The 12,796-nt window shown below is 47.3% G+C and overlaps 1 protein-coding gene across 1 annotated transcript; it reads right to left on the bottom strand.

Annotated features, from left to right (window-relative positions):
• Positions 1–2,281: 2,281 nt before the first annotated feature.
• RNH1 (ribonuclease/angiogenin inhibitor 1) lies at positions 2,282–12,517 on the bottom strand. Its single transcript, XM_050898065.1, has 9 exons — positions 12,420–12,517; positions 10,537–10,707; positions 8,564–8,734; positions 7,734–7,904; positions 6,711–6,881; positions 6,056–6,226; positions 4,950–5,120; positions 3,501–3,671; positions 2,282–3,063 (listed from the first exon to the last, which is right to left on the bottom strand). Exons 1-9 carry the CDS (start codon positions 12,503–12,505, stop codon positions 2,976–2,978), a joined length of 1,371 nt encoding a protein of 456 aa, XP_050754022.1. The 5' UTR covers positions 12,506–12,517; the 3' UTR covers positions 2,282–2,975.
• Between the last annotated feature and the right edge of the window lie 279 nt (positions 12,518–12,796).

Here is a 12,796-nt window from a genome sequence, read left to right as displayed (position 1 = left end):
TCCATGGTGGTCCACTTGCCTGGTTGACATATAACATCTTCCTTGAAGGGATACCTTTCCTTCACACTTGACAGGAGTCGCCTCCAGAGGCTGAGGGCTTGTGTCCCTTTTCCAATCGCCTTATCAATGCCACCTTCCCTAGCAAGTGATCCCAGCTGCTTGGCTTCCCTACCCTCTAATTCCAGGCTACTAGCCCCATTGTCCCAGCATCGGAGCAGCCAGGTGATAATGTGCTCACCTGGACGACGGCTGAAATCTTTTCGCATATCCCGCAGCTCACTCAGGGATAGATCGGGTGATTACTTCTGGTTCTGCCTCTTCCTCCTGTTCTCGTGATGACCCTGGTTCATCTTCATCCTTCCTAACGAACTGATTTTTTTGTATATTTCTTCTTCTGTATAGGGGCGACTGATACTGGCACAGGTTGGTTCTCTGGTTCAGCCGCAGTGCCTGTCGCGGGGTTGGAGTAGCCGCAGTGCCTGTCACCGGGGTTGGAGTAGCCACAGTGTCTGTTGCGTGGTGGAGTAGCTGCAGCGCCTGTCAGTCTGTTTTCCCTCCCTTCCCCCTGAGGGTGCTGCATAATATCGAGCAGTGTTTGGTAGATACTGGCCAGGGCCCAGCACAGTGTGGTAAGTTGTGCCTCTTTGGAATAGCCACAGCATTTTCCTTTCAATATTCTATCACTTTATCAGGGTCCTGTAGTTGTTGAGGAGTGAAGTTCCAAACCATTGGAGGTGAGAAGTTCTCTAGATACCTGCCCATATTCTCCCACATGCCATGCCACCCATGATTATCAGCCTCGGGGCAGATCTCTGGTGGTATTCTTAAACAGTTGTTTAACCTTAAACAAGACCTGGAACACATTCAGGAGACATAGCAATAGGAACATGCTGGTTTGAACATCCCAAGGATATTCAAAATTCTCAAGAGCTATTGTAATTTGCCTGGAGGAGAAGGGGAAGCTGAAGAAATGTGTCTCCCCCGTGGATTGGCTCTCCGATGAGAAAAGGTACAAGGTGTAATTATTAATAGTTTCTGATAGATGGCTCCCGAAGTACGGAGGTGACGGCAATGCTGAGTACAAATACCAGATTAGTTTACGACCAGCAATTCTATCGTATCATAAGCCAGTGTTACAAAGTACAACAACATGATAACTCTGGCCCAGTTCCCACGGGTGATAAACAGCACAACAGGGAGCATATACTGCAAGTAAGGTATTACATAACGCACCTTTAAGAACAAGCGCACCAACTTTGAGAGCAAATACATCAACATTGTGACCAGCGACTATTGAACTAATATAATGAATGCTTATAACAAATTTGTTCTAACATTCCAGTCAGATTGTGTTATCTCAACCCGTTGGCCCCACGTTGGGCCAAAAAGGACTGTCGTGGTTTAACCCCAGCCGGCAACTAAGCACCACGCAGCCGCTCGCTCACTCCCCCCACCCAGTGGGATGGGGGAGAGAATGAAAAAAAAAAACTCTGGGTTGAGATAAAGACAGTTTAATAGGACAGAAAGGAAGGAAAATGATGATGATAATAATAATAATAAAATGACAATAATAATACTAAAATAATTAGAATGTACAAAACAAGTGATGCACACAACGCAATTGCTCACCACTCGCCGACCAATGCCCAGTTAGTTCCCGAGCAGTGACGATCCGCCCCTCCCGGCCAACTCCCCCCAGTTTATATACTGGGCATGATGTCATATGGTATGGAATATCCCTTTGGCCAGTTTGGGTCAGCTGTCCTGGCTGTGTCCCCTCCTAGCTTCTTGTGCCCCTCCAGCCTTCTTGCTGGCTGGGCATGAGAAGCTGAAAAAATCCTTGACTTAGTATAAACACTACTTAGCAACAACTAAGAAAATCAGTGTGTTATCATCAACATTATTCTCATGCTAAATCTGAACCATATGACTATACAAGCTACTAGGAAGAAAATTAACTCTATCCCAGCCGAAACCAGGACAGTGTGAAAACAGCTGCATTTTCCCTTGGAATAAGGTTTATTAAAACTCTGACAGGGCAAGAAAACCAGTCAGTGTCCCCTGAAACCAGGCGAATGTCTTCTAGGCTTGCTGTCCACCTATGGCCTTGACTAAGATCTTCTCCTGACATGCTTCAGCTAGGAACTTACCAAAAGCAGACATATAAAACAAGGCATTAGTAGTATTGTAGTTCAGAAGTTATGGATTGGTCTTTGGACCTTGACATAAAATAAGATATATCTTATTTTTCGTTTTGTAAGTAGAAAAATGAAGCATTCAATTATTTGCAAACAGACTTTATTAAAGTTCCTGTAGAACCACTCTTGCCAGAGCAAACATATCAAACCATTTAATCATTTCCTGTATTAGCAGAAATGCACACAGCATCTTTTGTTTGTATGAAAATAATTTTTGAAGGGACACCAATTTTGAAGTTATGCAGCTGAACAGCTGCTCATCTCTTTCTTCTCTAGTGCCTTGGCCACCACTGCTTTTCCAAGAACTCTTCTAGAGAAACACAGGGGAGAGCTCCATTTTAGATTAAAAAACATTTGGTTTTTTGGAGAGCCTTCCCCAGAGACCTGGCAAAAGCACCAACCAGTAATAATACAGTAGGTAGTTCTCCTGCCTTTGGAAAGGAGCTCTCTTTAAAGCCTGACTAATGCATTAGAAGGGATTACAGGATTAAAGAGCTCCTAAAGGGTAAAGATCCACTTCTAGAAGATCCCCAGTAATTGTTTATTTCAAGGATAGTAATGCTGCAGTGAAAATGTACAACACTTTCACGAGCCTTGGAGTTAGTACATCCAGAGATGCACAAACGGTTGATCAGCTCCCCAGACACCCAATTCAGGGAATCCACAAATGTTTTTGGTACAAGCAAATTCTCAATTAAGTTAATTAGCGTTATGTATGAAAAAGTTCAGATTAAGAAGAGGACACTGCTTTGACATTGCTCTGCAGGCAGTCACCACTCATGAAATGATCTTCACTTCAGGCTTGGACTCTTCCAGGGCTCTCAGTTCATCATCCACTTCAGAACTCCAGTAAATGTCGTACAAACTACACCCAAACAAAAAGGCAAGGTAATTTAGTGAGTATCCTCCCGTTAAGGAAAGAGAAAGATGCACAAATGGCTGGTATGGGAAGATCATATAACAGAAGGGCCCCAGCTAGGTTTGAGAGTCTGGCCCAACAGCCAGAAACATGCCTTACAACACAGGACCCTATTACTCCCTCCCCAGCACCACCAGAACCACTCCTTGTTCTTGGGCCCTATGGACCAAAGCAGATCAAGACACTGTGGTCACATCACTTGGAAGGGACAAGGAGTGTTTTGCAATATGCAGATGGCATTTGACCCCCTCTGGGTCACCAGTTGCCCTCAGGTGCAATTCCCCGAGAGCCAGTGCTCACGGTCCCCTCCCCGCAGCCCCCCAGCTCGCTGGAGCTCACCACCTCCCAGGGGGAACACAAGCAGGACCACAAACATCTCTCACATTAACTGCTGCATGTTGCAGCTGGGATTCCTCAAGGCTTCGCAGATCTTCCTGATGCCTTCATCTCCCAGAGGGTTGTAGCTCAGGTCCAGCTCGGTAAGGCACTGCTTGGTAGCCATGATAGTGGCAAGCGTTGCACAGCAGGCTGATGTGAGATCGCAGTTACCCAGCCTGCAAGGAAGAGGATGGAGAGGAGGGAGAGGCCAGTGCAGTGAGCGATGGCTCCAGAGACCAGCCCACCAGCCCACACTCGGGCAGCAGGCACGGACATCCCTAGCACAGACCAGAGATCCCCATTAGGCTGGCATCTCCAAGACATCAGCAGGGGCTGGTCCGTGCTCTTCCCACAGACACAGCCATCCTTGTGGTGACTGCTGAACACCTAAAAGTCCTCCCTAAAGCTTAACAGTGTGTGGCTACAGGGGGAGAAGGAACCCTAAGAAGATATTCCCAACTTCAACATCATGCATAATTTTCTCTTTGGTTTAAACTGATCATAAACCATCTCTAAAGTTTATTATTTGAGACTTGCAACCATCTCTCTAAAAAGGGCAACGGGGGCCTCTCAGCTGAGAATCAAGTAGCTTTAACTGGTCAGCAAACATATCTTTCTGGGCAGAGACTTCAAGTCTTACTGATGTCTCCCATGACTTCATCTGCTCAACTCACTGTGAGTCTCGGGTATCGGAGCACAGCTCCAGCTTCTGTCAAATAGCATGGAGGAGACAAGCACGGTGCCCCAAGCATCACACAGGCTACAGCCACACCAGTCCAGAGCTTGGTGCCCGCCTGGGAAGGGAACAGGCAGACGGGGAAGGCAAGTCCCACCACAGGGCTGGAGGTGATGCTCCAGCTGGCCTCCTGCTCCTACTGGTGAGGCTGGACCAGCGCTTGTGCTGGCACCCATAGAGACAATGGAAAGCAGGAAGCAACTGGTGAATTCAGGCAGGCTTTGCACTGCGACTGGCTGGCACGAGAATTAACACGCCAGACCTAGACCAGCAGTTCCTTCCTCTCAGTGTCCCACCTGAGACAAGCCCTGTGGGCAAGTTCAGAGAAGGGTACAGGAAGCTCTACAGTGAGCAGCTCACAGAACAAAGCAAGATCCCTCCAGTCTCCCCACACTTTGCTTTAGATCCTGAAGGTACACTGTACCGTAAACTTTCAGTTCTGCACCTGGGAGAGCGCCTGTGGATGGCTATGAATTCATCGTCGCATGGGTGACAGCCTGTACTTGCAAGAGACCATGAGTGACAGGATACATGGAAGCACTTGTGGCTTCCATTTACTTGCTAGTGGACTAGTTAAACATCAGTTTGTGGTGTGACTTGTTTCATGTGAGCAAAAAAATACCATGCTACCATCTATTGCTATCTCCCTCTCTCTGCACACCATTCTTAGAAGGGTAACACAGCAAGAGAGAAGACGACTTCTGAGGGTGCACCTTACCATAGGCACTGGATGTTGCAGTTGGGGTGCAGCAGCCCTTCACACATGAGTTCAACACCTGCATCTCCCAACTTGTTCTCGCCCATGTGCAGTACTTTCAAGTGCTTGTTCATGCTGAGAGCAGAGCTGACAGCCTTGCAGCAAGCAGTCGTGAGCCCGCACTCCCTAATCCTGCAAGGCAAAAGTGACATGAGATCTAGATGGGGGATCTAGAGAGTATCAGGCACCGTTCACTCCTTCACATTTGCTTCACAGGAGCCTAGACAGTGTGAACAGAGGAACCAAAGCCTTCCCACAATCACTGTACTCCTCTCAATCCCATCTGTTCAATCCTTTCTAAGCAGCACCTCTCCCACTCTTTATATTTGCGATGTCTGTCTCAGAGCATGCACCTAGGAAAGGCACCTGCCCATAAAGCATAGGAATGATCAGAGACAAAGTGTGCTGCTCTCACAGTCACTCTCAGCTCTACTGTGCACTCCTGAGGCACCTCATCAACTCCCAGGCCACCGGGGCAAGGGAAGAACGCAGCTGGGGGCAGGAGCTGAACTTGCAATGTAGGAAAGTTCAAGTGCTGCTTGTTCAAGTTCTATGTGAAAGAACAATTTTCCTCTCCCAGCCACGTGATACCACATCATCCCAGCTTAAAAGGTAACATTGTCAGCAGAGAGGATGCTGAGAACAGTTTATGTCATTAGAGCCTTCTTTTGGCTCATCAATGAGAGAGCTTGAATCCACTGCAGAACCTGAGATATCTGATCACAGCACTCATTTTGCTATTATCTGAGGCCTTTCAAACGTCAAAAGTCTCTTAGCTGCCATTTGTTGCACAATAAAATATATTAGACAGAAGCTCTGCAAGTGATGCTTGGTCTCCTATTGCTTATAACAGGATGACTGTGGGGCAGATCTTCAAAGTGTCTATGAGTTTAGAAATACAAATCCCTTTAGCTTTGTAAGTCTAAATCCTTTCGGTAACAACTGGCATGAGTTGTTTGTGGAACCATCACAACTGAGGATCTATCTGGTGGGCATTACTTCACCTACATCTTTCTTCATTGAGGTCTCCAAAGAAGGCAGTGGGTATGTGAAACTTAGCAGCTCACCATAGCTCCTGGAGTTTAGATTTGGGATCCTTGAGTGCCTGACACAGTATTTCCATCCCCGAATCTCTCAGGTTATTGTCTATCAGACTGATCTCTGTGAGGGTCTCTTTTGTACTGATGAGTCTGGAGAGATCTTTACAGCTAGCACTTGTAAGATCACAGTCCCACAACCTGCAGGGAAGAACAAAATATTATTTTCCCCCAAGAATGACTTAGATTAGAAAACAGAGTCCTATTTTAGTATTCTGAATTTCTTGTTATATCATCTCATTTTCTTCTATCCTTTACAAAACCCATTCATGCATCATACCACACAGCTTTCTCCTTACTTTCCATCCATTGCACCAAAAGCTCTGTTTGTAACACAATAAAGAAATAGGAACATGCAATTCTAGTAGACAGATAACAGGAAGTCAAGACAACGCCATCACAAATTCCCATTCACCCTCTCCCCAGAATTTGATCCAAGTGATTTCAGTGCAGTCCTGCTCGTTCATGGTGTCCACCCAGTTTTGAGAAGTAACTAATTTGCAGTAGAGACATCCTTCTTTCACTAGGGGGTGTAACTGAGAACCTTTCCACTTAGGAGCAAACCAGCAGCACAATGTAGATAGCTCAGAGGCTGCAAGAGCGATTTAAGTAACCTCTGCCTTACCATAGCTTCTGAATTTTGCAGTTAGGGTGCATCACTCCTTGGCACAGCAGAGCCAGACCAGAGTCCCCGATCTTGTTATCCCCCACGGAGAGATCTTTCAGTGATGACTTGTTACTGAGAACAGCACTAATCTCCCGACAGCTATCGCTGGTTATGCCACAGTTCTCCAGGCTGCAGAAAAAAGCACAGTTGGAGTTGCTGCTCCAGACCCACTGTGTTAGATACACCCCAACACCCCCAGTTCAGACTGAGAGGGGTCTATGGGCTGGTTCCTTGTTGCAAACCAGTGCAGCTCAGCTGGGCATTGCTAGACCCTGCAAGGCTCAGAGATGATACAGGTATCCTAGATGGGCTCTGAGTGAGGCAACACACCGCGCCTGCGCTCCACGAGGCTGCAGGGCACTTTCACTCTGACCCACCCATTCACATCCATTAACGCAAGGATCGTTTTTGCCAAACTCCCCCTTTATATCAACTGTCCTTTTTAAGAGAAACTTTTGACTGTATCACACAGTGAATCCCTGGCAGCCAATCCCTGCTGAACCACAGGGGCAAGATAAAATGAATCGGGCTTCTCCCCTAAACCCCTTCAGGGGCTTTACCCCAGATACAAGGCCAAATCCAGCATCTCTGTTTTGAAGCAAAGAAGGGATCTGAATAAATATACTCAGCTGGCTGGTAATTCAGGAGTAAGAACTGGAGCCACTGAGGGTGACTGCTCCTCTGCTCTGAGATACTGGCGAGCAGTCACCCCTTGTAATTGGAGGTTTAACCTGGGGTACATGCTTACACTGTACCAATGGGCATAAAAGTCAGCTCAGAATCACATGCTAAAAAAAAGATCAAAAACCCCAAAACTGAAAGCCCCAGACATTTGCTTGCAGTTTCTAGTTACAGAAATCTGAGCCAGCAAAAAATCTGACCTAAATTTCAAGCATTCCTGACAATAATTTTTCCCGTCTTATGGATGGTATGACTAGCAGCAGGACTAGTTGCAGTTAGAGATGACCAGCTCTTCCTTACTGTAGTAACTCTAGGTTGCAGCTTGCCTCCACCAGTCCCCAGCACAGCTGCTTTACAGCTGTGTCTCCCAGCGTGTTGTTACTCAGGCTGAGCTCCTTCAGGGTGGGCTTGCTTTGCAGAGCGGCATTGAGAGCTTCCACAATATCAGCTGTGAGTTCACAATACTCCAGCCTGCGAGAAGAAAAGAAGTGCAGGGGAAAAACAACCATCTTCACCATGTCCTGCTACCTGCAAGACATCAGCTGGGCAAAGTGTGTGTTAGCCAGAGCAGAAAACATGCCAACATGAGTTGAGACCAGGCAACACGTGAAAACAGAGATAACTGTAGGAGTTTTTAGCAGCATCTCCCTGCTCATTTCAGGAAGCATTAACTCTTAAACTAGACCCCAGAGGACCCTAGCAAGACTAATTACCCACCCCATTTTTACACTAGTCCTCTGTTAAACCAACACACAGGCTGCCTTGGAACACACGACTGAGTTTTGCACTGCAACACATCATGCAGCCTCGCCACCAAGCCTTCCTGGGAGGAGCTGGGGGCTGCAAATAGACCTGGGTCCCGCTCAGCCGTAAAACAAGGACGAAGTGCAGCAGAATCAGACTTTCCCTGGGTGTCTGAGAGGTGCTGCATTAGCAGCCACCACTGCCAGGAGGGCTAAACAAAGCCTATGGGAACAGACACCCAGCTCTTACAAACCCATGAGACCTACCAGCATGGATAAGCATGACACAAAAACAGGAAGAAATCCACATCTGGCAAAAACCTCCTGCTTGTCTCAAGGGACAAGCATGACCTGTCTGATGACCCAAAAAGCCCAGTGACTACTTACTGCAGCTTCTGCAGCTTACAGTTGGGGTTCATCATCCCTTGACACAGCACCTTCACTCCAGCAGTTCCCAGTTTGTTATCACCTACGTGCAGCTCCGTCAGGGACGGTTGTGTGCTGAGGACGGAGCAGAGAGTCTCACAGCTGGCACTTGTCAGATTGCAGTTTTGCAGCCTGAAGGAGAGAGGCAACTGGGGTGAGGGAAATGCACCCCCAGAATTATGGAGGCTCTTCTCAGAGAGGTGCATCTGCTGAGGTTTGAGCTTGGAAAGGGCACCGTGGCACTGACAGTGCGTAACCCTCTAGAAAGACATATGTCCAGGTTAGTACTGCTATTTTACAGGTGTGCCAAAATATTTTATCAGCTACTATTATACCTGTAGCACAAACAATAGCTCCCATGCTTCCTTCAGTGTAATCACTCATATAGCACCTCTAGCAGAAGGATCCACCCTACATTAAGTGGCACTGCAACTGCTTTATAGAAGTGTTTTAATCATCATGAGGCCTATCCCAGAGATAAAGCAATGGCATCTTAAGATTTCTTGCCCCCTCTGGAAATATGATCCAGAATAGCTAAAAGTAAAAAATCTCATATAACTTGGCTTAAATCCCTGGATATCATTTAGAAGTTTAATGGTATACTACAAGAAGGATCTATGAAGCTGATCAGCACTCAGGCTTGTAGAAGTAGTGTAGGAACCATGCTGATATTGCTATGGGGTGTTCAGAGTTATCGGACAAGACTTTCTGGCAACAGAGAGGTATTATGCATGGTGGTACTAAGTTTGACTTGGGTTTGGTTGCTCTTTTATTCCCTAAGGCACCTTACCAGAACCCCCAAAATGGACAATTATGTTTCTACAGAACCAAAACAGCCTAATCCAGGCTGTTACTTGAGCATCTGGAGAAGTTTGAAGCTTAGGACAAACTCTCCGAAAAATTACTTGTGTTAGTCTTCCAGTACAGAGCATCACAGTTATTTCTTGAAGGCCCATCAGAGTTGCAGTTTGATTAGCTCTGCAGTCAGCTTTCCCTCTATTTGTCAATGAGCCCTCATTGCAGGGGGCACAGGGACTTTGAAGCAGGCATATCTGATCTAAAAGGCAAATTATTTTTACAAGGTAGTGTCATGAAGATCCTAGACCCACCCCAGCAGCTGAAGGACTCCAGTACCCTGCAAAAGAAATGCTGGACAGAGAAGGTAGCATCTCTTTGAGGGTCACTGAGGAGCAGGGGCAGCAGCCACTGGCTTTGACTAAAGCTTCTGCACCCTGGTTGCTGAGGGAAACCCACTAATGCTATAATGTGGTGCTGGTCCCTCTGCAAAACATGCTGTCTTGAACCAAGCTGGCCCTGCCCAACTGAGAAGACAACGCTTGAGGCAGAGCCAGTCTGGTAGAGTGCAGAAAGACTGACAGCTCTTGAAACGCCAAGGCTCACAAGAACACCCTTTTGCCTGGCTCCTAGAGAAAGCAGTGAGCAAACTGGACCAGACGCTAAACGCTATGCTTACAACTGGCAGAACAGCCCTCTGAAAAATGCATTTGTGAAAATGTCAGGTATGTGCTAATGGCAGGGCGGGGCCCTCTGTGGTTGTCCTTTTGTTTAAACCGGCCTAAACAGATAATCCAGCTGGCTAGGCCGGGGAGTTGGGGGGGGGGGGGGGCGCGGGGGGGCGGAGATCTGCTACCTTTTCTAAAGAAAGTCTCCAGAAAGTCTTCGCTTGGCTGGGAAAACCCTACCTATCCTTCCCTTGGTGCTGGAAGACAAAGCAAGACAGACTGATGATCTGGAGTCTTCCAATAAATATACCACTTAGATAAAAACTTCTGGGGTTTTCCAACCATCTGACCTAGGTAATTGCTGAGATGCATCAGCATGGCTCTTACTACCATCACATACTAGTTTGCCTCAGGACTTCACCTGCAGCAGACTGTAAGCATGTTAGAGCAAGACAATCAACGGGGCTTTACCATAACTTCTGTAGGCTACAGCTTGGCATCAGCAACCCTTTACACAGGTATTCAATGCCTGCATCTCCTAATTCATTGTTGTTCAGCTTCAGCTCTGTCAGGGACGGATTTGTACTGATGATGGAGGAGAGATCCGCACAGTTACTGCTGGAGAGACTGCAGTCATCCAGCCTGAAAGAGAAGGAGAGAAGGAGCAGTTTAGTCCTCAGGGTTGCTCTGTTCTCCCTGGCTGGAGCATTCTCCGTGAAAGCAAAGTGGGTGATTTACTCCTCTGCAGTCCCTGTGATGCTTCCATAAGTTAGTGTGTGGCCTGTTGGGTGATGCAAGGCCCAAACCAAGATGTGCTCTCTCTGCAGGGCTGCAGTACAGGAGGGGGTGGATGGCAGTTCCCCAAGCCACGGACCTCCTCTGTGCTGCGCAGAAGAGGGCACATGACTCAAGTCATCCCCCATTGGCAAGGCTTCAGCTGGAGGATGCATCTTCATTTAAACATTGATAGCAACAAACTACCTGGTGTGTGAAGCCACATCTAACCAGAGGCCAGCTTATGGGCTGTCAGACTGGTTCTGCACTTAGACCAGCCAAGCTGCGTCTTCAGCCAGCTCCAGAGACACCCATCAGCAGTTTTGTCTCCTGTAGGCGAGTCACACCCATCTGCACCGTCTCTCTCCGGCGTGACTCTCAGTACACAAACTGCAAGTTTGCAGTGTGGCAGTGGCTTCTCCCACTGGACACCAGCATTTTTCCAGTTGTTGCTAGACTGATGGGGGCAAGTTGAATTGGAAGGAGAGCCAAGGAAAGGATTGGGAGCCCAGGACAAGCAGGGAGGCGTACAGGGAGGCAGAAAAGACATGGGGCAAAAGGAAGGTGTCATGAAGAACCCTACAGCCCTAGGCACAGCCAACAGCCAGGACTGCCAAAAGTTGCCTGGTCACTTCTTAGACAACACTATGAAAACTGAGGCTCTAATAGGCTTCTCCTTCCCTCCCTCTGGCAAGAAGACTTGGCTCCCAATGGGATCATGTTCAACACCAATTAGCAATCCCTGCCACAGCTGCTCTCATCCACTATGTCTTGAGCAGCCCAGCCTCTGCCCAGGAGACAACCATCCCACTGCCTTCTGCCACCCAAGGCAGACCTTGGGAAGTCAAGGCCAGGCCCATGAAGCTTGCCTGCAAAAAGCTCCTTTGCAAAACAAAAGCAAGTCACCTTCAACCTGCCTGATGTTCTCCAAGCCATCACCGGCTTGATGCGGCCCATCCTCTCCAGCCCAAGCAAGATGATGCCAGCCTGTGGGGTGTGAATTCCCAACCAGTAGAGAGGGAAGAGTGCAGGAGCAACTCTTCTGAACCCTGTCCTACAGCTTACACTCCAGGAGATGGCTCCCTCACACTGGTTTGCTCAACACACAAGGCAGGTACTTTTGAAGGCCAAGTGAAGAATTAAAGCTGATGGCATGTGGCTTGTGCATGACTATTAAGTAACAGTTACTTGACAGCATCTGACCTGCAGCCCAGAGAGTGTGCAACCTAATGAGCATAGAGAGAGGTCTTCCCTCTCTTCAGGGAGAAAGACAGAATTACCAAAATGGTGGTCAAATGTTTAGATAACCTCATTACCTAGCTGAGTTCTATGGCACACCATAGAACAAGGGCAGCATTACTTCATATCAAAGGATGCTTATCCGTAGTTGAAAAAAACTTTGCAAGAGGGTAGGGGTTTTTTTCCCCCCTTTAAATTAACTTTTTGGATAAAAATAGGTATAATCATTCCTGTTACTGTGCAATTTCTAAGTCACAAGTCAACAGTTCTGTATCTGAAAAACACAGGAGAGAAACACAACAGTTCTTGCTTAAAAGAGATGATACACAACCAGTTACTACCTGATGGTTTTGCAGGATTTCATTGTGGACAGAAGTTCAGCCCATCTAGATGGGCTCATCTCCTCACACTGGATGTCAAGCTCCATTTTAACAGTTGAGATAAGATCTGAAAATAAAAAAAAAATAAAATCAAACTTATTTTTTTCATTGACTGAGAAGCAACAATCCTCTTCAAATCCCCCCATCTCTCAGCCATGAGTTACACTGTGCAAAGAGAACAGATTGTGTTTTTCCAACACCAGCCTGCTGGAAGCACCACTATGAGCCACCAGTGTTGGAGTGGTTTTGTCTGAGACTCGGCACGGCCCTCCTCCGAAAGGCAAAAAGCACACAGATCCTGCAGAGATATAGCAACAGCTTGTTATCTGAAGGCTGCT

This window comes from Gymnogyps californianus, chromosome 5 (genome assembly GCF_018139145.2).
Source record: "Gymnogyps californianus isolate 813 chromosome 5, ASM1813914v2, whole genome shotgun sequence".
Lineage (NCBI taxonomy): Eukaryota > Metazoa > Chordata > Aves > Accipitriformes > Cathartidae > Gymnogyps > Gymnogyps californianus.
This window is presented reverse-complemented; position numbering and strand designations above follow the sequence as displayed.